Raw genomic sequence first — 27,826 nt, 5'->3', positions numbered from 1 at the left:
TCAAAAAGGTGTCATGGCCCGGGCTCCTCCCCCTTCCACCCAGTCCTCTCCCCTAACCAACCCTCCCTCCCTCCTCCCCCCACTCTTTTTGGTTCGACTCCTGCTCTACGGGCGACTGGGTGAGGACCGGGTCATTCCTGAACAACCAAAAGCAGCTGCAGCCGGCGTCAATCTCGGCCCCAACGGGGATGGTGGGGGGCGCCCGCGGACTCGCTACCCCCTGGGCTTCAGAGGGTGTACCCTCAGTACTCGCCTTTCGCGCCCAGGGAATGCGAGTGGGACGTATGCGTAGATGGCAAATGGGTGGGTGTTGTGTAGCTGTGTAATACGTGTGTGTTGCGTGGCGTACCGTCCCTTGTGTAGACATGTTAAACGTGTGTGTTGTGGCGTGCACATGTGGGAGCTCACGAGGTATGGGGCTCTTCGCTCCAGAGGGCTTACCCTCCCATATCTTACCTCCCGGCCTCAGCCTTCGCCTTTACCGTCTCAGACGCCCGATCTGGACTTTGCGCGTGCGCGACCCCGCCCTAGGCTCCTCCCCCGCGATTGAACTCCCGCCTTCGCCCCGCCCTCCTCACGCTTTACGGCCCGGCACGTCACTTTTGCTGCAGTAGCTCCTGTCGCTGCCGCTGCCCGTGCTGCCGCGGTTGCTGCAGGTGAGGCGAAGTGAGGTGAGATGGGGTGTTAGGCCGGTGCCGCCACCGCCGCGCAGTTTGGAGGTGGAGAGTAGGGCCGCCGTGGACCGCCGGGGGCGGCTTGTCAGCCGCTGCTTTGTCTCCTCAGCTCCGGTCGCGTCTGCGCTGCCGCAGGGAGTCCGCCCGGGCCCGGCGAGCCGAACCAATGCTGGACCTGGAGGTGGTGCCCGAACGCTCTCTGGGAAACGAGCAATGGGAATTCACGTTGGGTGAGTTTGGGGTCCCCCGTCAGGACCCCGTTCGCTGGTCCGTCCTTCTCTCTGGGCCTCCTCGCCTCTATTCTCTGCTCCTGCGCCCGCGGCTCCTCGCCTCTTTCATCCCCTTGGCTCTTTGGGCTCCAAGCATTAGATATCCGCTCCGACCGGCCGGATCCGCCTGTCATTTGCTGTGCTGGGCACTGACGCCCTCGCCACGGGCCGCAGCAGGGTCCTTTCTGGGGTAATGGGACAGTAGTAGTAATAATAATAATAGCTGGCTCGCTCAAAACACTTAATGCCCGCCCCTGCTCTGTTTAAACGTAATTGTCTCTAGTAATCCTCACTGAGTTAATGCTAATAGTACTGAGGATCGGTACTATTGTTCCTATTCCCATTTTACAGACTAAATAATGGCTAAGAAGTGGCTGACACCTCTAATCACCACTGTGGCCTCTGGTCTGTCTCCCTCTGCTTTTCTGGGCTGTGGGTTGCCTCTTTTGGGAGGAGAAACCTAGGCTTGGATCCCATAATCAGATGATGGGGATCTGGTCAAGGAAGTTGAGAAGTTTGTGTGCATTAAAGAAACATCTGACTTGTTTCCTTCTCTTTTGAAATGTAGTCTGTGTGTGACGATGTAATCTTAAACCCAGACCTAATCCACGAGAGTTAAAGGTTGAGATGAAGTAGGAGTTAGGGGAAAGTAACATTTAGTTGGTTAAAAAAAAAAAATGCAGTTTGGTCATTTTTTGGCTTGTTGGCTCAACTTTATGCCTTCACCCTCTCCATCCCCAATGTCACTACCTTTAAGTATAGGAAGATGTTTGCATTCAGTAACCCCAGTGTGTTTACTTTGATGTTCCAACAGTAAGAAAAGGAAGGGGGTGGAGCAAATATTGGTGCTGTTTATGCAGGCCTGAACTTCTGTCGTTCTAGTGTGAGCTACTGGACTGAGTCAGCTGCTCCATTGGATTATTGGTTATCCTTGAATCTGGAAGACTCAAGTCTATAGAGATAGCATATTGGAGAAACCAGGCAGATACAGATTACTGGTAGGGCCCTCCTGGTGCTTAGTGGCTACATACCTCCGGTATTGTAGGAGCCAGTTTTATTCAGGGGTCTTGGCCAAATCTTCTCCTAACTTACCATTCCTGCGGAGTTCTTCCCAAAATGTGAGCTAGTACGGAACGCTCCAGTGTCTTGTGAAGCACCAAGAGCTTGGTTGAGAGGCTTGTAACATCATGCTAATGCTGTTTGGCCTCCAGTTAACTTCTTTTGTCCCCTCCCCTTAACAGCTTCTGCGCACACCAAGACCTCTCAGGGCTGGGTAAGAACCACAGCTTCAAACTGTGTTTGATGGTGTGACTAGATTGTAAATCTTTTTGTGGCACAAACCTTTAGAGTCCTTTGGTCAAAAGTAGTGACTGAGACATCAATTGAGATCAGGATGTCCAGAAAACTGAGTCAATGAGCAAGGCTGCTTCTGTTAACTGTTGTTTTGACACCCTATCCCTGACTCCTAGGTCTGCCAGTTTCCAGAGATCAAGGGTTTAGGTAGTTCTTTCAACTAACTGTTAAATAGCAACCAAAAACTGTGAGAAGGGCATTTCTGTATTTTAGGTCCAGAATTGAACTTTGAGGGAAAAGCTCATAGAGGGAGCCTGAGCCTTAATGATTCTGTGTGGGTCTTAAAATCTGCATTTTTAAATGATGTCAGCCTGAGATAGGGTGGTCATTTAACTTCCCCAGGCTTTTTTTAAAAAAGTCATTTTTCCCCTCTCTCAATTTCCTCCCCAATCCCCAAACATCCCATTTACATTTGGGACTGTTAGGTAGGGATAGGTCTGGGAAGGGAATCTGTGCTTTAGAATTACGTTCCTAGGCTAGTGAACCAGGCTATACTTGCCTCTTGTCACCGCAAGCCTGTAAGGTAGGTGTTATTATCTCTATTTGCCAGGTGAGGAACAGGCTCAGAGAAATAGAGAGGATAAACAAGCACCTGAACAGGGATTTCCTGCTTCCCACTGCTCTGCCCTTCTGAGAGTGGGCTCAGCTTTATCACCAGGTTTCTTATTGCAATCTGTGCAAATGCAGATGTATCTGGCCCTTGAAATTGTCTTCCTGGCATCACAATGGGGAGCTGCATCCAGCTTGTTGGCTGCTTTCCTGGCCTTTGTATAATGTTGGATGATTAGGGAAATGCCAACAACACAGGGACAGGAAAACCTAGGCCAGGCACAACCTCTGTGAATGCCACTAATGGTTTGACCAGCACTGGAGTAAAGACAGTGCAAATTTGAAATATTGTTTTCAGTGAGAGTTGCACAATGTATTGATGTGGAGGCTTGTCTCTGAATCTGTTTTTGAAAATAGTTTTGAAAATTCCAAAAAAAGGTAGATTTAATGGTCACTGGAGAAAATACTTTCTTCTCTGAGATTACGTTGTTCCAGAGACTGAAGGTTCACTTTGTCAAAGGCAGCATGCACCTCTGTGGACTCTGCTCACAAACATTGAAAATTAAATAAGAAATGATCTTATGCCCTGAAGAGCTTACTCTAGTGATAAGGACAGATTACATAAATAGTTCCTTTTATTATAAAGAAGTAGAGGATGGGCCGGGCGTGGTGGCTCACACCTGTAATCCTAGCACTCTGGGAGGCTAAGGTGGGTGGATCGTTCGAGCTCAGGAGTTCGAGACCAGCCTGAGCACGAGCAAGACCCCATCTCTACTAAAAATGGAAAGAAATTACATGGACAACTAAAAATGTATACAGAAAAAATTAGCCGGGCATGTAGTCCCAGCTACTCGGGAGGCTGACGCAGGAGGATTGCTTGAGCCCAAGGGTTTGAGGTTGCTGTGAGCTAGGCTGACGCCACGGCACTCTAGCCTGGGCAACAGAGTGAGACTCTGTCTCAAAAAAAAAAAAAAAAAAATAGAGGATGTACAGAGAGCTGTGGAGTGAGAGAAGGGACTTGACCTGACCTGGGGGTTCAGAGAAGGCTTCCTATCTACCCATGGGAGCTGTAAACCTTTCAGTCAAGTGAAAGAAGAAAAAAAAAGAGACAGTAGGAAAGATAGTTGCCGTGTGTGCAGGGAACAATAAACAATCTGTCATTATAATTAGATCATGATGTACTGGTGGAAGAAGAAAATGGGTTTCCCAGAGTCCTGGTTCCGGTTGGTTATAGCTGGCTGGTACACTATCAAGGAATCTCTGCATTCAGTGGAAAAGAGGATACTATTAGCAAAGTCTGTTGTGGAAATTGGTTTAAGAAGAACAGTTTGGAGACTGGTCTTGGAGAGGTAGGGAAGAAGGAGGAATCTAAAGGTTTCTGATTTGAGAGACTGGGTAGATGTTGGAAATATTGAGACCTAGAATACAGAGAAGATGAAAAGGTCACTTTTAATCTGTTCATTTTTATTTGCCTTTAGATGTATACAGAGAACAGATTGAGATGTGAGTCAAAAACTAGGTGATTGGTTGAATGAGGGATGAGCAGAAGAAATATAGCCTATCATAGAGACCTGGGAAAGTCAGAGGAACAGCAGGAGAGAGTAGCATTGGTGGTGAAATGATGGGAGTTGTAGGAGAGGGAGAGTGGTCACCATGTCCATGGTATAGGACCTATGTGCTCTACCTGATTGCTTTGTTTCACAGATATGTATGACCACCTACAATTATGCCAGGTACAGTGACTGGGTGCTGGGAGTACAGTGGTGAACAAAATAGACAAGGTCCCTACTCTCTAAGAGGACATAAGGGAGACTAACATAAATAAGTGGGATGGGAGGCTTCATTAAATAAGGCAGTCAGGGAGCTGAGGACTTTTCACAAGACCTGAAGTGTGAGAAGGAGCCGGCTATGGGAAGAACATTCTGTCTAGCAGCAGCAAGACCTAGTGCAAAGGCCTGAGGTGGGAAAGAGCTTGACGTCTACTAGTAACAAAGGGGAGGCATGGTGGGCAGTGGAAAGAAAGATAGAGATGGACAAGGCCCAGAATACTCAGAGCCTTTAGGTGATGACATGGTGTTTAGGTTTTATCCTCCTGTAATGGGAAGCTATTGGGAAGTTATAACCAGGCAAGCGATAAGATATGTAAGACATAAATTTGTATAGTTTAGAAGGCTGACGATTCTGTTAAAGCTGGGATAGTGCTCCTATTTCTTAGCCATTCATATAGTTGGCTCACTTTAAAGGCCTTTTGTAGCACTGCTTTACCACTAGCTGTGTGACAACCAGTCACCATGGCTGCCTTGTCTCTACTGGGTGGGTTTCTCCCTGGGTGACTCAGGATCCAAAGATGCTAAGACCAGCACTTTGATGTGGTTAAATGGAAAAGAACCCTCCCTCAAGAAACTTGTATGTGCCACGTGGATCAGAGAAGCCACGTGGCCTTCTCTTTCTTGGCACCTAACCGATCTTATCTGTTTTCCCCACATGATGTTTATCCATTCCCTGTGGGAGAAACAGCATAGATGCTCCTCCATGTCAGGAATGGCAGGGCTGAGTGAGGCATCCAGCTTGTTTATATTCTCAACAAACATTTACTGAGCCTCTACTGTGTGTGCCAGGCCCCATGCTATAGAGGCTGCAAAGTACTTTAAGATCGTTAAGTTAGCCTTCTGATTTCTCTCAACTTTCTTCAAATTGAAGAATAGCCCCTCAAATGGGAGGGGGATCAGATTATTTGTTTAAATGTAGATGAGCCACGAGCTTTTAATCTTCTAATTCTTCATTATTTGTACGCTATTTTCTGCACATCTCATCTCCTTAATCTGGAGGTCAACTGATCTTGAATGTGAGCCACCATGCTGCCCTGGGGTGATAAGATGGTCCCTCTTCCTGTTCTCTTGTCACCCACCCCACAGTGCCACAGTTCCATTGAATGAATATTCAACCGCTACTAGGTGATCAGCTCTGAGCAGGGTGCAAGGGATCCAGAGAGTGGTGAATAATAGACACATTGTCTTTGTATTCATGAAACTATGAGTCTTTGTTTTTGAATTGTCCAAGACCTGTCTTTGTGTATGTTTCTTCTAGTTTAAAATAAAATGGGCTCTGAAAACAAACTTTTTGGTGATCTCTGTGAGCCCTTGGAATGTTTGAGATATCACTGGGATTTACTTAAACTGGAGGCATATGTAAATCTGCTTATAATGGGCCATGAATTCAAAAACCAAGTGTTAGTTAGATTTTTGAGTAAAAAAATCCAGTGAAATCCTTGGTAAAATAAGTTGATTCTGCTGTATGTGTGATTTTAAACTTTTTAAGTGGGCCCTTACAAGTAATGTGCCTGAACATATACTCATTTAAGAGATGTGGAGAAAGGTGCCAGAGACGAAGAGAAGGGACCTGCTGCAGGCCATACCTAAGCCATGGCAGAGTGAGAACTAAAACCTTGGTCTCCAGAATCATGCAGTCAGTGCTTATCTCACTCTATTCTTTGGTTCTTGCTGCCTTTGCCTTCTCCAAGCCCTTATCTGCTTGAGATCAGTGTCGAAGTTCCTATTTCCAGGAAGACTTTTTGTATATTCACTGCCTCCCCTTAGATAGTCCAAGTATTCCCTTAGTGCTTGCTGCTTAACTTTATTCTAGCTCTTACTCTTTACTGAACTTTCATTTATTCATATATCGGTAGACCTTAGTAGCCCCAACCTGTCCCCAGGCTTTACTGCAGATAGATGTCAGTAAATGGATAGCTCAAATAACCACACAGGTGTCCTTGCTTTTTATTTCAGGAATGCCTCTGGCTCAGGCAGTAGCCATTCTGCAGAAGCACTGTCGCATCATCAAAAATGTCCAGGTTCTCTACAGTGAACAGGTGAGTGGTGGCTGATTTGTTTGCTGGAATAGTATCCCTATGCAGTGAATCTCCTCCAGAGGTGACGCTCTGGGGGAGACTGACTGTCAGGGATTGCTGTGTTTGAATGGGAAAATCTCTAGCTCCACTCAGTTATCAGGTACATTTTCTTTGATTCTGAAACTTTTGCTCTTGGTTATCTAGTGCTGACCGTTTTTGAAAGAGCAATAATAGCTGTGAACCTTTCTTTTTGCCTGTGCTTGACTCACCTGTAGGCCCTTAGACAAGGACTTTTTAGTGGGAGGTCACCTCAGGGACTATCTCCAGTCTTCCATGGTGCTTGCCTTCCACTTTCCTGTTTCAAATAGTCTTTTCTGCTTTGTTGTTGGTTTGTGTTCAGGATTATTGCAGTACAGATCTCTAGCTAGCACAGCATACCAGACTTGAAAGGAAACAGATATTAGCTTATTCCTTTATCTCTCTCAAAGAGCAGTTTCCCCTCCACTGGACTCTCTGAAACCTGCAGTTCTTCTGTGACACAGACCATGTGCTGTCATGTGGAACAGGCTTTGTGGTGCCCTATGTGTCATAAGCCTCAGGGAATAGTTTTGAACCTATAGAGGCTAAAGGATGTACCTGGTAGCTTTTCTGAGACCCTTTGAGTTCTGGGTCAATGATTTCAGTTGTTGGTTTTAATTAATTTCAAATCCTAAAGCAAACAACAGCTAATTTTTGACATGAATAATATAGATTACAGTTTGGTAAGATTTCTGTGAGGCTTCCCAGTTTAGCTTAGGGCATAGTGAGAATTGGGCTGTTACCTATACCCAGAGATTACATTCTGCTGCACTGTACCCCTCTGTCAGCATAGTGAGGCCCTGTGTGAGGGATCTCCTTTTTGTGTGTGTGTGGCAGGGTCTTACTGTCTGTCACCTGGGCTAGAGTGCAGTGGCACCATCATAGCTTACTGCAACTACAGGCACGTGCCACCATGCCTGGCCAATTTTTTGTTTTGTTTTGTTTTTTGTAGTGATGGGATCTCACTCTTGCTCAGGCTAGTCTTGAACTCCTGGCCTCAAGCAATCCTCCCGCCTCAGCCTCCCAAAGTGCTAGGATTACAGGTGTGAACCACTGCGCCTGGCCTCTGTGGGATCTTTTTGAGAGAGGAAATGCTTAGACTCTTAGCAAGTGCATGAGTATTCTTATGGTGCCTACCACAGAACAGGGGACTTGTAGGAGTGGGCAGGGTTCCTTGAACCACAGTGCCAAAGTGGTTTCTCATTTATAAATTGAAGCTGGATAGTAACTTTTGTTCTTTGTTCTCGGATCATCCCTAACCTAATCTGACTTTCAGTGTGTAGGCCATGAGGGAATTACCTCATGACAAGTAGAAGCCATTAAAACAGGGAAAATGTGCTCGCTTCTTGAGCTTATATCCATGTACACATTTGATTTAATCAGATTTAGACACTCCAAGATTGGATGAATTTGAAAATAAGCTTTAAACTTAACCATTTATAAAAATGAATGAAATGTATTTCTTATATCACTACCTTCGTTATATCCTTCCAATATTTGGGTACAAACAGTAGTGCTAGCATCAAGCTAATTTTTACCAGCATCTTCCAAGCAACTGTAACAGGTTATAAAACATGGATTTTTGAGTCCAAATCTTGATTTATATCTCTGCTCTTCCCATTTTTTAGTTGTGTGACTTGTGGCAAGTTAATAACCCGGTCTGGTTCTCCTATAAAATACGTATAGTTTCCTGGTAGTAGAATAATCTTAAGATAAGGATCAAAAGGAGATGGGCTTTCTGATGTAGTGCTTTGTAAACATATGGGTCCTGTCCTTTTTCTCCTGCCTGCTTTCTTCCCTTCCTTTCCCATTTGTCTCTTTGTTTCCTACCAAGTGCAGAAAACATTTTGTCCCCATTAAAAATTCCAGAAATGTTTTCTTGTCTTTACACAGATCATACCTTGGAAATTAAACGTGTATGTCAAGTAAATCCCATCTTTTTTAGAGGGGAAAAGATTTTTTTTTTATTTTTCATTTTTTTTTAATTTTTTATTTCAGAATATTATGGGGATACAGATGTTTAGGTTACATATATTTATTGCCTTTGCCCCACCCGAGTCAGAGCTACAAACGTGTCCACCCTCCAGATGGTGCACACTGCACCCATTAGGTGTGAATATACCCATCCGCTTTTCCCCCCTCCCCCCCGCCAGCCACCTAATGAATGTTACTATATGTGCACATAGTGTTGATCAGTTAATACCAATTTGATGGTGAGCACATGTGGTGCTTGTTTTTCCTTTATTTATTTATTTTTATTCTTATTTCAGCATATTGTGGGGGTACAAAAGTTTAGGTTACGTATATTAACCTTGCCTCCCTACCCCCCGGGGCTTGTTTTTCCATTCTTGTGATACTTCACTTAGTAGAATGATCTCCAGCTCTATTCAGGATAATACTAGATCATCTTTGTTTTTTGTGGCTGATTAGTACTCCATGGTATACATATACCACATTTTATTAATCCACTCACGTATTTATGGGCACTTGGGTTGTTTCCACATCTTTGCAATTGTGAATTGTGCTGCTATACACATTCTAGTGCAAATGTCTTTTTTTCCTTTGGGTAGATGCCCAGTAATGGGATTGCTGGATCCAATGGTAGTTTTACTTGTAGCTCTTTGAGGTATCTCCATATTACTTTCCACAGAGATGGTATTAGTTTGCAGTCCCACCAGCAGTGTATGAGTGTTCCTATCTCTCCACATCCACGCCAACATTTGTTATTTTGGGACTTTTTACTAAAAGCCATTTTCACTGGAGTTAAGTGATATCTCATTGTGGTTTTGATTTGCATTTCCGTGATGATTAGAGATGTTGAGCATTTTTTTAATATGTTTATTGACCATTAGTCTGTCTTTTGAAAAGTTTCAGTTCATGTCTTTTGCCCACTTTTTAATGGGGTTGTTTGATTTTTTTCTTGCTGAATTTTCCTGAGTTCTATATAAATTCTAGCTATCAGCCCTTTATCGGATGTGTAGCGTGTGAATATTTTCTCCCATTCTGTAGATTGTCTGTTTGTTCTCATGATAGTTTCCTTGGCTGTGCAGAAGCTTTTTAATTTGATCAGGTCCCATTTTTTATTTTTGTTGTTGCTGTGATTACCTTTGGGGTCTTCTTCATAAATTCTTTCCCTAGGCCGATGTCTATAAGAGTTGAGGGGAAAAGATGTTAACATCAGGTAGCAGACAACTTTACTAAACTGTTTCATATGGAGTAAGACAGCTGGGTTACTGGAAGGGCCTGCTTAAACACCACATAGTACATGTGTATTTTGGTTTTAGAGATATAAAATATTAAACATTGTGAGAGTGATTTGCTTGCTTTTGAAAATTGCTTAGTTGTGTCTTGAATTGTAACAATGCCAGGAAAAAAAATAATCAGATCTTGGGAGAAGATAGGAAAATCCAGATCCTCCCAGCATTCCTCTTCCAAGCAAGATTCCTGAAAGAGACTAAAATGTTGCTTCATCCTGCTTACTTCTATGGAATGGCCCTCTCCAAAATGGAACTTTGTGTCCTGGGTTGAGAATAGGTAACCCAAGGTCAGGGTTCATTGTTCCGTTGTCTTGCTTGAGACATAATGGTTTAGACATAAAGAGCTACTAAAAAATGACAACATTCTTTCCTTTAGCGTTTGCCAAGGATGAGATGGTGCCACCTGGGCCTGCTACCTTGTGAAGATCAATGGGGTGGAGGGAAGCAGTCTGAGCTAATCCCAGAAAGCTCTTTGGAGAGAATTTCCCCAATGAGGCCCATACCAGCAGTGGCACGTGGCCTTCCAGCCCGTGTTTCTCTCTCTGACGGTCATACCTCCATCATTGACTTTGTCTGCCTTGAGAAGCTCTGTAACAAAACTTCTCTAAACCTTTTGAGCAGCTGTGTGCTAGTTTCAAGGAGGGTGAGATTTTGGATGGTGGGATTTTTCCTTCTACTACTAGACAGGCTGGATCAAGGCTTTGGAGAGTCTTCAGACATTGAGTCCTTGATTGCATTGGACCAAACGCAGAGAGATGGGCAGACCCAACTATTTCTGTTCTCAGAACAGCCCTAGAGGGAAGGGATAAAGGTATTCCATAAAGAAACCAGAGCTCAGAGAAGTTTTAAGACACCTGTGCTGCTACTCTCCTCCCCCAGGACTCAGAGGACAAATGTGGATAGGAATGTGACTCTTCAGATCTTAGACTTCGGTTTTTCAGAAAGAAGCACATGTGATATGGGATGGGGAGGGGTGGGGGGAGGGAAGAAAGGAGTAAGGGGCTCATCTCATAAATAATCAGATTATAAGATATTTCTTTGTCTTAGAATTTGGCCTAAAACATTCAAAGAATAAAATGTGTTCACTGTGGATGGTACATAGAGCCTGAGTGTGAATGGATGTGGGTTCAGCTGACATGCATAAGCAACATCTGCTGAGTTTGGATCCTGGGCCAGGCCTTTTCACATGACCTGTATTCCTCACTGACTGCTCTGTAGGTTTGATGGCAGTACTCATACTGCAGATGTGGACCCTGGAACCTCAAACAAAAATGACCTATATACTCACATAATTTTGTCCCTTTCTCCCAGGTATTTTTACCCAAGCCTGGAAGGGAGAGGCTCTTTTCAGCCAATATTATGAAGCAGCAGCTGCAGGCTGGAAGTAGAAGACACTATGCATTCATGCAACAGTTTTTTTCTGGCTTCCAAACCTCATTAGCTGGGGGAGAGAGGGACTGCCTGCATTTAGGTATTCCCTGTGCATTGCATTTATATTGTAAGGTTTTTAGTAGGTGCTGGTGAATAAATAAGTTGTTCAGAGTGTGTTTTATTTTTGTTTTATAGTCTCCTCTAAGCCATGACCTCATCCTTAATCTGACTCAGGACGGGATCAAACTACTGTTTGATGCTTTCAATCAGAGACTTAAGGTAACTATAAATGAAAACTAATGTTTCCTGTCCGGCTCAGCTGGTCTTTCTGGAGCTGATTAATAAGTGGGCATGAACTTCTTTGGTTCAGAGATCACCACAATGTAAGGAACTGAAGCTGTGCCTGTTCCCCTAAAAAGAGGGAAGATGAGAGTGGGTTGGGGTGATTGGAAAGAGGCTGGGAAGGGCTGTTCTCCCAGGTACCTGAGGGTAAGGGGGGAAAGTGTTGAAGCTTTGGGGAACATGCTGTAAGGAAGGGGCTTTTATGTTGAATAGGAAAAAAGGGAGGAGCTAAGTATTTGGCATAGCTTGCCTGGAGTCTATATTTAAGAAGGTACTAAAAATGGGGCCTAACTACAGAATAAGACCAGATGATTTTCATCAGGTTTACATATCTTGTTTTGTTTTATTCCATTCTTTTGTCAAAGAGTGGGACTTGGAAGATAGGAAATAGAAACTGTTCTTCCTAGAATGCTGGGGCTTCAGGTTAATAACACCAGCAATGAGGTGATTCTTTAAGTCTGTTGAGGAAGTGTAAACAAACAACTTGCTGGCATGTAGGGTTGTCTTAATTGGCATTCAAGTGCAATTTGCTAACACCTGTTTTAGTCCAGGGTGTTTTTAATACACTCTGTTTACAAATGTCTGGGCCTCACAGGTCAGTCATGTAACACCAGACTCATGCCTCAAAGTCACGAGGTTGAATGACAGTGGCATGCCAGAGCCATTGTCCTGGTTAGGTTATGGAGTAGCTTTTGCAAAAGACTTGGGTACTTTCCAGTTATCATCCCCATCACAAGTGAACTGCTAAGCAGAGAACACAGAACATGGAAAGAGAATCAGTACATGGCATAAGAATTCCTCATTCCATCCTATCTCCAATGGCCAGAAGTTCCACACTGAGAAAGGGCAGAGGATGATCTTCAATGTGGCATCATCACAAATGGGGGAAAAATTAATCTGGTATTGTGGAAATGCCTTTATAGTTATTTGGCTTTGATGTAGTAAAAGTCCACTTGTTTATAGCAAGGCATTTCGTAGTAATGAGAAGCTGGAAATAACCTAAGTGGGCAAAAAAAAGGGATGGCTAGGCAGCCCATAGAATCACAGCGTGGTGAGGACAATATCTTATGTTTAGTGAGCCCTTAGTATATGCTAGCCACATGACTGTTCACATGCATTTTCTAATTTAATCCTAACAAGCCTATGAGTGGCTACTAGATAGAGAGGATAAGTAGTCTACCTGATATTAGGCTCTTAACCCTATATTACCAGCATGTGGTGACTGGCCCCTGGGAACAGGAGTGGCTTAGGCTATGTTGATGGATCTAGGAAATAAATAAGTGAGAAAAGATGAAGAAAATATTGTGTAGAAATGTGAGGAGCGGGAAGTACCTTTGGGTAGGAGAGGAGGTAAAATAGAACCTGACAGTCCTCTTCTGCCTTCTGTTGGATCCCTATTAAGGAGGGAGCTGGGGCCCTGCCTGAGTCTCTGGAAACTGTGAGGAAGCGAGCACCGAGCTCTGACCTGACCTGTCTGCCTGCCTTTCCATCCAGAGGCTTCAGAACCCACTTCTTTTGATGCAGTCTCCTGCAGTTACTCTCTACCCCTGCTTTAAGCCTGAGAGAAAGAGAGCAAGAGCGCCTTGTGGAATGAGGCTTTATAAGTCATAACCTTTACAGCCACCTGTCTTTTCCATTTTTATCTTGGCTACTGCCACATATCCTCCCCTCTGAAGAAATCAGGGGCTTCTCCAGCCCAGAGACAAAAATTCATGGACTTTAGACTTCCCAGCTGCTTATCCTTGTGGTCAGACAAGCTCTATGGGATGAAATCTGCTTATTGATTTTCACAGTGACATGAAAGACTCCTCGATGGCCAATACTCTGGGTCCCTTGCCACAAGTGCTACCCTGTGCCCTGTGATTAGGCCTGGTCCACTGTTCTCTCATTGGGCAGGCAAAGTTGAAGCACCTGTATGTGTTGGACCTCTATGGCTATTGACAAGTGGGTGACAGTGACACAAGAAGAACTTCCTAGAGGTCTACTCCCACAGGGTGGATGGTAGGAAGCCTTTGGGGGATCATTGGCCAGCTATAGGGGTAGCAGTCAGGGAAGCGAGTACCTGTGCCTACTATAAGCAGAGAGAGCTCTGGCTGAAGGTGGGGCCCTCTGCCAGCACAGGGCTCTGGCCTCAGTGAAATGGCATACCAGTTTGGCATGGTATGCTGCCATGCCCAGGCATTCTGAAGGGGACACTGGCTATCTTCTGAACCACAGCTGTTCTCCTGCCCTTCCTCCCGGCACTTCTTTTCGTGCTTTCAAGCTTCATATTGCGCTTAACTAGTTTCATACCAGACCAACTTGCCTGACATGTATTGAGTACCTTCCCTATGCAAACTGAGTCAGACCTCAAGGGGCTTAACTTGGTGAGACCAGTGAGCAGCATACACCAGTACCGGAGGAAAGGGTTCATTTAAGTACTGACACAGTCCAGCAAAGGGAACAGTTTTTTCCAGCAGATATGATCAAAATAGCTGTATGATAGTCAAGAGGTTTCTGACTATGTTCAGTATTATGATCTCTAAACAAAGTTAAGGACAGGGTCTCTGGCCAAAAGTGAACTACCTATTATGTCTCAATTTCAGTGGCAGTGCCACATGCTTCTGCACACAATGCCCCACAGCCCCATCCACAGTCAGGCCCAGATTGGCAAGACAGACAGACAGTGAGCCAGCTATACAGTGTCTCCACAGGAGGACCAAACCTCCCAGCTGGAGGATGGTAGATGGGGCTCCAGGCCCCAGCCAGCCATGCTGCTGGCTGCCAAGCGCTTGACACCATTGCATGGAGGACTTCAAAGTGCTTATTACTTGACACCACTAATGGCTGAGTGTTTGACAATGCCTTTTCCTTTGTTTTTGCCCTGGGTTCTTGGTATTGCATCTGAGGCATTTCATCTGAGGCCAAACCCATTAAAGAGCAAACTTCACAAGGGTCCTGAGGTTCTCCAGGTTCAACCAGATCCCCTTTGTTAGAGACACAACTGAATACTGTCACACTTGTCCTGAGCTAATGTATTGTGGCTTATTTTCTAGCAGGATAGACCTCCCTTTCCATCTTGTTTTGTAAACAAAGTAAGCTTCAAAATAAGCTATTTTTGAAAGTGATTTGATTTGGTTTTTATAATGCAGCAAAGTATAAAATGGAAGACAGAGTGCTCAGTATCTAAGGCATAGCCTTAACAAGCTGCATGAATTTGATTCTGTGGAAGATATCATTGTCCTATGGGGTGGTATGTGCTCCAGCAGTGGATTAGATGTAAGGACCTTGACCCAGAGCATCCATGTACATCTGATGAATAGTCCACTAGAAAAGGGAAGAAGGGAGGTTATGGTGTGTGTTTTTGCCCCTATTTTTAAAATGAGAACAAAAGATAATATGCAGTGCTTCAGGAGAATTTCAGCTAGTAATGGAGTTTTTTCTTTACTATATATTCTATAATGTCTTTTTAGTCTTTTTTAGTCTGTCATAAACTTCAGAGCAGTGACAACTCTTAAACATTTGATTTTCTTTTTAGGTGATTGAAGTATATGATTTGACTAAAGTAAAGTTAAAATATTGGTAAGTTTTCTCCCCTACTACCTTCATTGAGTTAGTAAAAATTCCCATCTGTAGCAGTCCAGAGATTACAGCCTTCTGCCATGGTTTCCTGAGGCAACCTCCAAGCCTGCTCAGTTTCCTGGGAAAGAGAAGTAAAGCTCATTAAGAACAGGCTGTGTATTAAACACTTCACATATATGTCATCTAATTTAATCCTCTCAATAAAGCAGAACCTCAGCTGAGAGGTAATGTGACAGTTTCCGGGGTCATAGCTGGCCTCCCCCACATGGCTTCTCTTGGCACTTGTTCTCATATTTTCATGAGCAACAGAGGTAAGACAAACCAGATGGGTCTGACTCCAAAGTCTATGCTAAAGAGAATGCCAAAGAGACTACCATTTTAGAGCCAAAATATACTTTTCAGAATGACAGTGGGGATGACCTGTGAAATCCATAGACACTTGAGCCCCCATTATGACAAGACACTATGCCAGCATCTGGAGTACTCCTTTCAGTAAGCCTCCTTAACAGGCTTCCCTTTCCCTTTGTGAAGGTGTGAAGAGGACCTGATTCCTGGGGCAGGCTCAGGTAGCTTTTGCTGATAGAGGAGTGGACAAGTAATGTGTGATAGCACTGGCCCCTGCAGGTTCTAGCTGTCTCTTAGTCTTGGTAGTGCCCTCATACCTCAGGGCCTGGTGGCTTCTCTTCTATACCCTCTTGTTAAGAGTCAGTGGTGTCTCGGGAAGCCCCAGAGGATCAACTCTGTACTATATATCAGCCTCACAAGGGTTGACCTTCTTCTGACCTCATTAATTCTCTTATTTAAAAGTTCTTTAATTAAACCTTTTATTTTGATATAATTATAGACTCACCTGCCTGCATCTTAAGAATAACTCTTCCAGCCACCATATCCCATGATCTGTGAAGCCTAGTGTTAAAAAATATTTTTGAAAAAAAAATATATATATATATTAATATACATATTTTTGTTTTTCAGTGGCGTGCATTTTAATTCTCAGGCCATAGCTCCTACCATTGAGCAGATTGACCAGTCTTTTGGCGCAACACATCCTGGAGGTAAGCCAAGTCTTTCTTAGTCCCCTGGTCATCGATGGCAGCCCATAGCAATAAACCTGGCTAGTGGCACCATCCCACCCTACTCCCTGAAGTCAGGACCCCATAGGATTGTGGGGTTGGTACTTAGGTGTGAAGGAAAGCTTCTCCCCCTTGTTTTCAACCATTAGGTCAGTTCAGAAACACAACACAGGAAGGTGTTGGCAGTCATTACTCCATGCCAGACTGGTTTATGTTAGTGACTTCAGATGCCAGTCAACCATGTCATTTTCTTCTCCCCCACCCCCACAGTGTACAACTCTGCTGAGCAGCTCTTCCACCTCAACTTCAGAGGACTGTCTTTCTCTTTTCAGTTAGACTCATGGACCGAGGCTCCGAAGTACGAGGTTAGCTCTTCTTGTTCCCTGGTGTTTGTTGCCAAGTGCCCATGTGGTGTGGGTCAGCAGATAGTGCTGTGGGGGTGGGGGTGGGGCCTCTTTAGGGGCCAAGAAGGGGTAGAGTAGGTGGGGTTGACAGAGGAAGAACATGGCCCAGGCTGACATTCCTAGGAAGAAGAGTGAGGTTGGGCTCACTTTTCAGAGATAAGTCCAGTCATGCCTGACTCAAGCTCCTAAAATCACTGCAGTTTTCTCAGTGGCCTAGAATTTGGGGATTTCATCCTCTCGATTTTCAGTTGTTGCTTTTGGGAAACGTTTCACTCATCCTTAGGCAACACCATCCTTAGGGTTGTGAAAACATAGCTTTTATAAGGTTTATATCTTATTAAGGAAGCATTCCTGCATTTTCCCCTTATGAAGAAAAGAAAAACCAGTAGAATTAAAGGTGAACTTGCATGCATGGTTGTGGGGAGTTTATTGACCCAGAGCCAGGTTTCACTGTGTGCTTTGACCAGACCAGTTCTTGAAGACCGTAAGTGCCAGGGAGGACGAGAGCCTGAGTCCCACGACCTGTTGTGTGCCCTTAGTACAACACTCATCCTGTATTTGCAGCCCAATTTTGCCCATGGCCTGGCTTCTCTCCAGATACCCCACGGAGCAACTGTAAAACGAATGTACATCTACAGCGGAAATAGCCTACAGGATACCAAGTAAGTGTAAGGAGCATGAGTTTTATACGAAGGCCATGGCTCCCTGGGAGAGAGGACTAAGCCTCTGCTCATTCTGTACCTGCCTCCAGGGCTCCCCTGATGCCCCTGAGCTGTTTCCTGGGCAATGTGTATGCTGAGAGTGTAGATGTTCTTCGAGATGGAACTGGACCTGCAGGTTTACGACTGCGCCTGCTTGCTGCAGGTCAGTGACTGGCTTTGAGGTGGGTGGATTCCCCATTACACCCATGTTGAGACAGTGTAAAATCCCATGTGCTTAGAGCTATGTCTTAGTCCATTCAGGCTTCTGTAACAAAACACCATAAACTGAGTGGCTTCTAAACAACAGAAATTTATTTCTCATAGTTCTGGAGATTGGGAAATCCAAGATCAAGGCACTGGCAGATTCAGTATCTTGTGAGGGCCTGCTGTCTGGTTCACAGACTTCTCCTTGTGTCCTTATATGGTAGAAGGGGCTAGCTAGCTCTCTGGAGTCTGTTTTATAAGGGCACTAATCCCATTCCTGAGGTCTCTGCCCTCATAACCTGATTGCCTCCCAAAGGTCCCACGTCCTAACACCATCACCTTGAGGATCAGGATTCCAACATGAATTTTAGGGGGACATAAGCATTCAGTCCATTGCCAGATAGTTGGTAAAAGACAAATGATGCAGATATTTATGATTAAAGCTTTTGTTTAATTTTGTCAAGGGACAGGACATAGTCTTATCATTAGTAAATCTTAATAAGCAACAGTAACACTGCTTGCCTCAGTATGCACATAAGCCACCTATGTGCTTATGTAGCTTTGCAGCAGTTCCAAGTTGTTTCCTGGAGATGTATCCTGTGTGCTGCAATGTTATTTGCTATCCCCTTTTCTACTCTTAATGCCAAGTTCTCAGAGTGGGCTGTTGAATTGTGGTTTAGCCACACTTTGCCAAGAGATCTGCTGACCATGAACAACAATAACAAAAAAGAGTTACCACCTTCAATGGCTGATCTCTTCAGGATCCATGCCTCATTTTTTGACCTTCTCATGCCTGGCCAGTGTCAGCTGCTTCATAGAATTGGAGTCTTCAATGTGAAGTTTGATGCAACAGAAGAGTCACGCCTTCTTGGAGCTTATAGTCTAACCAGCACTTGTTCATAAATTAGGGTCTCGCATCAGTCTCTGAGGAATTGGTTCTTAACTGTTGAGAATCTGGTATATAAACTCTGAGCTCACTCCCCTGAACAATTAGTTTACAACCTCCAGGTTAGAAATTTCTTAAAATGTGGTTTTCAAGCCAAGGCAGAACAACAACTACTTAAAGAATTGTTGCACTTGAGCTATGGTTTTTGAGAGAATTGAGATATGGCAGCAAGGCCAAGTGATTTAATGTCTGTCTTCTTGGGTTGATCGCTGCTTGAAACAGCAGGGTAATCAAAGATCAGGGTCATTAGCTAGGCATGGTGACACATACCTGTGGTCCCATCTACTTGGGAGGCTGAGGCAGGCGAATTGCTTGAGCCCAGGAGTTTGAGGTTGCAGTGAGCTATGATCACTCCACTGTACTCTAGCCTGAGCAACAGAGCAAGACCCTGTCTCAAATTAAAAAAAGAGGGGGCCAGGCACGGTGGCTCACGCCTGTAACCCGAGCACTCTGGGAGACCAAGGCGGGTGAATCGTTTGAACTCAGGGGTTCGAGACCAGCCTGAGCAAGAGTGAGACCCCATCTCTACTAAAAAAATACAAAGAAATTGGCTGGACAACTAAAAATATATATAGAAAAAATTAGCCGGGCATGGTGGCACATGCCTGTAGTACCAGCTACTCGGGAGGCTGAGGCAGTAGGATCCCTTGACCTGAGGAGATTGAGGTTGCTGTGAGCTAGGCTGACGCCACAGCACTTTAGCCCGGGCAACAGAGTGGGACTCTGTCTCAAAAAAAAAAAAAAAAAAAAGAGGATCAGGGCTATTAGTCATTACAGGTGATAGCAGGAGCCTATTGATGGTGGGGCTCTCAGCCAATTCTGGCTACCACCCTGGACAGCACACTCCCAGCGCTGACACCTCTCACTGCTTACACTGTCAGCAGGGAAGACACTTTCTGTTAAGTCAGGGCTTCACAGAATTATCGTCTAATCCAGTCCTTATTGAGAGTTTCCCTTGACAAACACAAGAGTCTCAACTGACCTGTTTCTCACATCTGTTTCCTTGTGGAGTGTGTCTACAATGATTCTTCTAACACATTCCTGTCAGGTCAACTGTCTTGGTCCTCACAGTAATTTATAGGAAGACACTCCAGGGAATCACAAACTAGTCTCCTAAAACTGTGGGTAATTCTACCTGGGTAGGCTTTAAGCAGAGTGAGACAAATGAGAAGACTCACCTGTAAAGGGTACCTTCCCTGCAGCCCCATCTGAACATTTACAGGTATGTGGTACCTAGGGAAATATATTAGGCCACTGGATACTTTGGGTCCTCAGTCCAGCTTGACAAGACTTTTGGTGGGTTCAGTAGGTCACCCAGGCTTGCCTAGGCCGGAAGATTTATGCACAGAGAAGTTAATGAGGACCATGCTTCCCAGGACCTGCGTAATTTAAATACAACCTTTATTTGCCACTCAGTGTATATATGCTGAGAATAGAGATTCTTGGGTTAGTTAAAGAACTCAGTACCTAGTTACTTCAGATTTTGGTTCTCTGACCCTTCAGCATATAGCAGATAGATTGTTCTGCATGACAGACTTTTGACAAGTATAGAGCGTGGTGCCTAGTAAGGTGATGTCAATGGTTATCACGGCACCAGGAATTGCAATCCTCTTCTGATTCTTGGCTTCCTCTTTTATTTTGGGTATAGTACCTTGTCTCCCAATCCACAGAATAAGAAAATTTTACTGTTGGTGTGTCTCACTGTTCCACAGCCACTTCTACATTTGTGTGTGTATGTCATTAACTAGAACCATTTCTGAAATGTATTAGAGAAAGTCAGGGTTTAAAGATTCTTCCCAACTGGCCGGGCATGGTGGCTTACGCCTGTAACCCTAGCACTCTGGGAGGCCAAGGCAGGTGTATTGCTCAAGGTCAGGAGTTCGAGACCAGCCTGAGCAAGAGCTAGACCCTGTCTCTACTAAAAATAGAAAGAAATTATCTGGCCAACTAAAATATATATAGAAAAAATTAGCTGGGCATGGTGGCACATGCCTGTAGTCCCAGCTACTCGGGAGGCTGAGGCAGGAGGATTACTTGAGCCCAGGAGTCTGAGGTTGCTGTGAGCTAGGCTGACGCTACAGCAGTCTAGCCCGGGCAACAGAGTAAGACTCTGTCTCAAAAAAATTCTTCCCAAGAATGAACTTTTGGCAAACCAGAAGGTATTTTTATTACTGCATTTACCTGGTTTGTCTCTTGAGTGATAGTGGCTCTTACCTGGGTTTGAAGGCTCTGTAAGGTATTTGTGTAGAATTAGGGAGTGAGTCAATGGGTGCTTCACTCTTGACTTTCATAGTGCAGTCTTATAGGTTCACTCTCTGTTTGGGGGTTATCATTGAGAAGTATTCTTAATACAAATCCTTTTATCTTGTCATTATGTATTTTCATAACACCTGTTCCTGCTAGTGATCTTACCATAGTTTGTGATGATCTGATTAGGGTTTTCTCCATCACATCATAAGTTCCATTGGTGGAGTTTATGGGCACAAACTGTACTGTTTTGCTCATCTTTGTTTCCTCAACCTTTCTCACAATGTCATAGCCCATGGTAGGCAACAAGGAAATAGTTGGTAAGTGAGTAAGTGAATGACGTCTCTAGAGTGCCATGTCACTTTGGGGGGATTGAATGAGTCTCTGGCATTACTTTGAGTAGATAGTGATTTCTTGTTGAGTCTTAAGCCCTGATGATCTGGTATTTCCACTTGCATGTAGTCTTGCTCCTCAACCAGATCTAATAATGTAGCACGTAGCCATTGCCTCTCTGGGGTCCTCAGAGGTTCGGGGTCTCTAGCCTTAATCACAACCTGACAACTTCTCCCTTGTTCTCTACAGGTTGTGGACCTGGCCTATTGTCAGATGCCAAGATGCGGGTATTTGAACGTTCAGTGTATTTTGGTGATTCCTGCCAAGATGTTCTTAGCATGCTTGGCTCTCCACACAAGGTCTTCTATAAGTCAGAAGACAAGGTAGGGGAAGTGTGTTTTACAGAGTAAATAGGCAGTCTCACTCCCTCTTTTTTTTTTTTTCAACCAACACTACTTCAATATTGCGTAAATAGAAAATGCTACTTTCCCATAGAACTTGTTCTACTTAAAGCTGATGATGAAGTAAATTGAAAACTTTTTTCTTAACCCTGTTGGTCAAATTACCCTGACTCTTTCCTTTTTCATAGTGCCTGCCTTTCCTTGGAGACCAGGGCCTAGTCCATAGTCAACCACCCTCTCTCCTCCTATATTGATCAGCACCAACAGCTGAGACTCCAAACACTCTTGCTTACCCAACTGTTTAACGTTTATACACACAATTTGAACATCTTCATTTAATCAAGAACTGTATTAAGGGGTTGGATTTTAACTAGCACTTTGTGGAGGATCACTTGGGGCCAGGAATTCAAGCAGCCTGGGCAACCAATGAGACCCCATCTCTACAAAAGTGGAAAACTTAGCCAGGCGTGGTGGTGCGTGCCTAGTTCCAGCTACTTAGGAGGCTGAGGCAGAAGGATTGCTTGAGTCCAGGAGTTTGAGGTTGTAGTGAGCTATGCTGATGCCTCCATACTCTAGCCTAAGTGACAGAGCAAGACCCTCTCTCAAAAAAAAAAAAAAAAATTTTTTTTTTTTTTTAGCGGAGGATTAGATCTTAATTTATGGTTTTTTTTTCCCTACAGATGAAAATTCATTCTCCTTCCCCTCATAAGCAAGTTCCCTCCAAGTGCAATGACTACTTTTTTAACTACTTCACTCTTGGGGTGGTAAGTTATGATTGATTCCTTAGAGAACCATTTCATTTCCTTTGGGGTGGGCAGTGCACTTCTGCACACCTGTGTGTGAGCTGTAACCATGCCTGAGCTTCAGGGAAACGCATGTTGTTTTGTATAGGCTCTGGTACCCCAAAGTAGACCTTTCCTCCTACCATGATTGCTGAGAAAACACCAGGTTCCTTGATACATGTAGACTTATTTTCTGAGGTAAACATGTTCCATAGATGGAGGCTGTGGAAATCTGCAGGTTAAGCTGTTTAGGGAACTTTCCTTTTGTAAACATAGATCCCTCTTCTGGAGTCAAAACAGGGAGACTGAAAAGGGTCAGAGACAGTGGAGGTATGCTTGTGTATTTTTAGAGGACCACCCCAGAGGCTGCTGCAGCCCCATGCTTAGGACCTAGGGTGCTGGGTGGAGCTGGTAGCCACCATCAGTGCCAGCAGTCCAGCTGGTGGGTAGGATGCATGTAGGAGAAATGATCGTGTAAACAATGTGCCAGCAGGAGACATCTCAGAGGCAAGGCTGGCCTGCACTGTGGGTTTTCTCACCTTTGAGCCTTCTAGGATCTGAGGTCCTAAGGCAGCAAAGGGTAGATTCAAGAGAAAGAGAAAGGAGAGACTGAGTCTGCCTAAGTGGGAAAGACCAAACACGAGCCAGGGTTAGTGGGGGATCTGCTATAGGACCATAAACTCTTGAGGGTAGGATGGCAGAAAGAGGGAATGGTGCCATTGCAGCTGGACCTCTGAATTCAAGAGCCATTGATGATAGGTGGCAGGGAAGATGGAGAAAATGGATCAGCCTTAGTAGGACTTTGTTGGCTCTAGGTACAGAGGAAGAGTCAGAGGTAACCCTGGGGTCACAGGCTTGAACAACTGGCAGGATATGAAGCTGGAAAGGGTGTGGGGGGTAGGAGGAAGTGTTCAATGGGTGGCATCAAATCTACATCTAAGTCCTGGAGAGAGATCAGGCTGGAACTTCAGTTCCAGGGGTTGCTGACTCATGCAAACGGTGTAATGTAAGCCAGGAGGGCCTGGAGGCTCATGGCATTCAGAATGCCTTGAGCCCCTCAAGAGTCAGGTGGCCCCTGAATGTTCTTAGTAGGCTTTCAGCCAAAATCTGCTCTCAGTTAGATTTTTTTATCAGGTTCCACTGGCAGGAAAGCTCTCCCTTACATGTTTCAGTTCCCAAGCAATGGTAGCTGTAGCCCCTGTGCCTACTAGGTCTATAGATGGTTGATGGGTCCCCCCTCACTGAAAATGTCCAGTTAAAGCTGCTTGGCCTTGACTGTGGTTTGGGAGAAAGCTGATGCCTGCGGGTATCCCCATTGTGGAGTGGGTGTCTTCAAGTTGGACATGGCCTTGGAAAGACCTCTAGTCTGCCTCAGTAACATTCCCTACTTGAATACCCTCGTTTTCTATCCCAGGACATCCTCTTTGATGCAAATACACACAAAGTGAAGAAGTTTGTCCTACACACCAATTACCCTGGTCATTATAATTTCAACATGTGAGTACACCTGTATCTGCCTCTCTGTGAAGTGAACTTTAGGCTGAAAAACAAAAGAAAGCTTGTGGCTTTGGGTGTTCACCAATTTATCTATAACTGAATTCTTTCTGTTTCATGGGAAGTGAACATTTACTGAGTGCTTGCTGTGTTCCTTGCACAATGTCCAATGCTTTACATCTCTCTATTTAAACCCATTTTACAAATAGAAAAATCACTTCAGAAAGGTTAATGTCTTTATCCAAAGTGATAGGCTCTTAAGAGCCCATGGCCATGCACTTTTCTGTTCAACTTCAGTTCCTAAATCTGGCCTCCCCCAGTGAATGCTGTGTCAGGGGCTCAGAGCCAAGAGTTTGGACAGGTGTGTTTGGTTCTATTTTTCCTGGGGAGCAGGGTTGGGATGTGGGAGTGGTCAGGCCTTCCACGAGGCCCAGCATTTACCCTTCTGCTTTCTCTCTAGTTACCATCGCTGTGAGTTCAAGATCCCACTAGCTATAAAGAAAGGTGAGTAGTAAATGCCCTCAGGGTAAGGGAGGAGTTTTGGAGTCAATTCCCCATTATGAGAAGGGAGAAAGATCCGAGCAGAGAGGGGAGTAGTGGTTAGGTATTTGGAGCCTCTGCCCACCTGTCTCTGCCCACAGCCTCAGCTCCTTTGGAGTGGGCTCCTTGTTCTGGAGGCCCTCAGACCTTTTCCTATGACCTTGGGATTATTGGCCTCTGAAGGGGAGTGTTTCCTATCTACAGATGATCATTCATGTGTCCTCAGCCCATCCTTGGTGCTTGCTGCCCACTGCTAGTTGGTGTAGCTCACACCTGTTTGGCCACCTCTCACCTCCCTGCCCCCATCCTCTCCACCCTGGAACTCCAAAACAGCCTATCTACTCTCCCTACATACTCCAACCCCAGTGCAAAGGGTGGCCAGCTCTGGATCCTGAACCAGCTACCAACCTGCCCCTGTGTTCTCTTTTCAGAAAACACAGATGGTCAGACAGAAACATGCACAACTTACAGCAAGGTGAGCTCCTATTTTCCTACCTGATGCAGCCCAAGAATGAGGTGGACATGAGCCTGCTAGCAATCTGGGGCCACGTCCTCTGGGCCAGCCATTGGTCACAGGCATGTTCAGGTCCCTGCTAACCCCTGCTGCTCCCTATCCCTCTTGCAGTGGGACAACATTCAAGAGCTCCTGGGCCACCCTGTGGAGAAGCCCGTTGTTCTGCACAGGTGAGTGGGAGGTTGTGGTCTCTGGCCACCCCACCCTGCTCCTCAGCCCAGAGGGCCAGGGAAGCCTGGTGCAGTGGGTATTGCTTAGAAATTACAGAAGTTTCTGGCGTTACCACAGACATACTTCCTGCATATTAGGACTGGGCCAACTGTTTGGCATGTTACCTGTGTGAGAGAGAGGTTGCCCCCAGGGACAGCTCCCCTCTTCCCACCCTACCTCCAGGTATGGGGGCCTTCTCACCCTTAGTTATTCAGAAAGGGAGGTAGTCTCGGCTGGCTGTTCTGGTTTCTTTCCCATCAAAACCACTACCTGCTATAGTCCATAGCCCCATTCCTGGTTGCCATGCTGCCTGAGGCTCTCTCTGACTTGAAAGGGCCCTCCTGACTTCTCACCACCCCAGTCCAGCTCCATAGTAACTTTCTGTGTCCTGTTGGGCTGTGTAGGATTCTGAGTTAAGTGAGGCCATCCCTACCCCTGGGACCTTGAGGGCCTATGTGGGAGACAGACACATGCATCCATATAGCCTACGTTCTAAAAGGAACCAGATGTCTTACTTGGCCTTGGCCTCTCTGATCCTCTAATTCTGGCTTCTCTGGCCCCAGGTCCTCCTCCCCAAACAACACCAACCCATTTGGCTCCACATTCTGCTTTGGTCTTCAGCGGATGATCTTTGAGGTAAGCCCTGGAGGCTCTAGAAGTAAGCTGCTGAGAGGTTGATAGACATGGCAGGGACAGGCAAGTGATTGAGGGAAATTGGGAAGAGCCTGACTGCCATGCTGGGCAGATTAATTCTTCTCCAACAACCCTGTCTGCTGAGTACCTGGCCTACCCACACTTCCCAATGAGGGTTTAGGAATGATGCTGGGGAAATCTCGGGTCATGGAGGCCGAAGCAATAGTCTATATCCAGCAAGATGAGAGGTAAGAAGGATCTCAAGTTTATATCTAGAAATATGGATAAAGCAGGGAAGAGAACCACAGGGCAAGTCAGGCCCAGCCCAGGGTGTTGGGAGCCTTGGAGCACCATGTGGATGGGTGTACTGTGGGCGAGACCCCTCCTGAGTTGGGAGGAAAACAGGCTTGCCCCTGTTTTCCCTCTGGATGCCATACCTTCAGCAGGCACTTAGCAGTTCCAGGAGGACTGGACAGAAGGGTGTGGTAAAGGCTGTGCATATCCCATGAGAAACAGGCAGGTCCTCAAGCAGAGGTGGCTCCTTGTGTGAGTTGGGGAGGTTGAGGGGTTAGGAAGCCCAGCCCTTATGTGCAGGTTTGTTGCACACACGATCTCCAGACCCGTGCACAGGATCTGCCTACATCCCTTCTATCCTTCCCCACTGTCCTCTTCTCACACCAGGTCATGCAGAACAACCACATTGCCTCAGTGACCCTGTATGGCCCCCCCAGGCCTGGTGCCCACCTGCGAACAGCGGAGCTCCCCTAGGGACATCACCACCATGCCCCTCTACCCCGTGGAACTGTGCATTGCATCTTGCTCAGCAGGCCTCTGTGTGCCAGCCTGTGGGTTTTCTTGGACACCTTGCCAGTGTTGAAGGGCTGTTGTGATGTTCTAAGGTGGGGCTCAGGCTGGGTGCTCTGCCATGGTATGAGGGGCCCAGATATTCCTCTGCCCATCCTCAGCCTGCTGGTGCCAGCAGGGGACACAGACTGCAAAGAGAAGCACAAACTTGGAGCCTTGATACCTGGACCCAGGAGCTCTTGACTAACATGTAAAGAGGCAGGACATGTCAACCCCTGTCCCACATACATTGGGAAAACTTGGGGCTCTCTCTGTGGCTGAGGACACAGGCACCCAGGATGAGGACAAGGTCCTGCCTTTGGCCCCACATTGCCACGTGACCCTTAAAGCAAGCAGGTAGTATGTCTGTAGTACTTGGTTGTGACATTTGCACTACATCCACTTTAGTTACTTGATGAGCTGGCTGTGGCCAAGGTGGCCCTTCCCTGTTCCTTTCTTGCATGTGCTCCCTGCCAGGCCCAGTAGGCACAGCCAACTGGTTGAAACACAGCTTTCTACCATCCAGGTACTTGCCCAGGCCTATTTCCCACCCCTCTTGAAGCCAGCTTTCAAGGTCACCTGTGCCCCTGTTCTGCCTCAACCTGGCTGCATGTTTCCATCCTGTTTGCCTCTTTTATTTATGCCAAAGTTTTAGCCAAAGACATCTTCCTTCTTTTGTTGTGTTTCAGCATTCTGTTCTGCACTGTGGCTGCTCCCTGCCCCAACCCTGGGCACTGTCCCCTGGCTGGGCCCATTTATGGCTCAAAGCCCCTGGGGGCTCAAGGAAGGCTGGGCTGCTCAGTCTCTTCATGGGTCATGCTAATGGAAAGTAGCATATATATGCTTTAAAGAATATTAATCCTTTTGAAAAGAATTGAGAAAAAATGTATAATTTTATCCCATTTTTAATATTTTGGTCTAGCAACTTGTGATATATAGATGACAATTTTGTGAGTTTTTCAAATGTGTGTACAGATTTTTGTAAATACGACTCTTTTGTAATTAACTCATGTACAGCCTCATCCTGTATAGTTTAATGATGAATGTGCAGGGGACCTGCCCCAGGTTCCTGGGCCTACAGCCAGGCTTGTGTGGCGCTCCCATGACTTTCTGACTGTCTGGTGTCTTCCCATGTGGACTGTGGCCTGGCCAGAGACCCCTGCACATCCCACTGTCAGGGGCAGCCAGGACTGTTCCCAT

The 27,826-nt window shown here is 45.5% G+C and overlaps 1 protein-coding gene across 4 annotated transcripts; it reads left to right on the top strand.

The window, feature by feature from the left end:
• The first annotated feature begins 607 nt into the window (after window positions 1-607).
• On the top strand, window positions 608-26,553 carry PHAF1 (phagophore assembly factor 1). Of its 4 annotated transcripts, none has more exons than XM_069497901.1 (17): window positions 608-656; window positions 810-904; window positions 6,631-6,713; window positions 11,594-11,677; window positions 15,258-15,301; window positions 16,277-16,356; window positions 16,645-16,739; window positions 17,343-17,440; window positions 17,530-17,642; window positions 21,459-21,592; window positions 22,291-22,374; window positions 23,807-23,889; window positions 24,347-24,390; window positions 24,858-24,901; window positions 25,052-25,110; window positions 25,714-25,786; window positions 26,465-26,553. In XM_069497901.1, the coding sequence occupies exons 2-17, from the start codon at window positions 841-843 to the stop codon at window positions 26,549-26,551; spliced, it is 1,269 nt and encodes a 422-aa protein (XP_069354002.1). In that variant the 5' UTR covers window positions 608-656; window positions 810-840; the 3' UTR covers window positions 26,552-26,553. The 4 variants fall into 4 exon arrangements, with proteins under 4 accessions (XP_069354002.1, XP_069354001.1, XP_069354000.1 ...); XM_069497900.1 differs by having other exon boundaries at window positions 784-904; XM_069497899.1 differs by having other exon boundaries at window positions 608-671; window positions 784-904.
• The last annotated feature ends 1,273 nt before the right edge of the window (window positions 26,554-27,826 follow it).

This window comes from Eulemur rufifrons, chromosome 23, assembly GCF_041146395.1.
Source record: "Eulemur rufifrons isolate Redbay chromosome 23, OSU_ERuf_1, whole genome shotgun sequence".
NCBI lineage: Eukaryota > Metazoa > Chordata > Mammalia > Primates > Lemuridae > Eulemur > Eulemur rufifrons.
The sequence above is the reverse complement of the archived record's forward strand: the minus strand, read 5'-3'. Positions and strand labels throughout refer to the sequence as shown.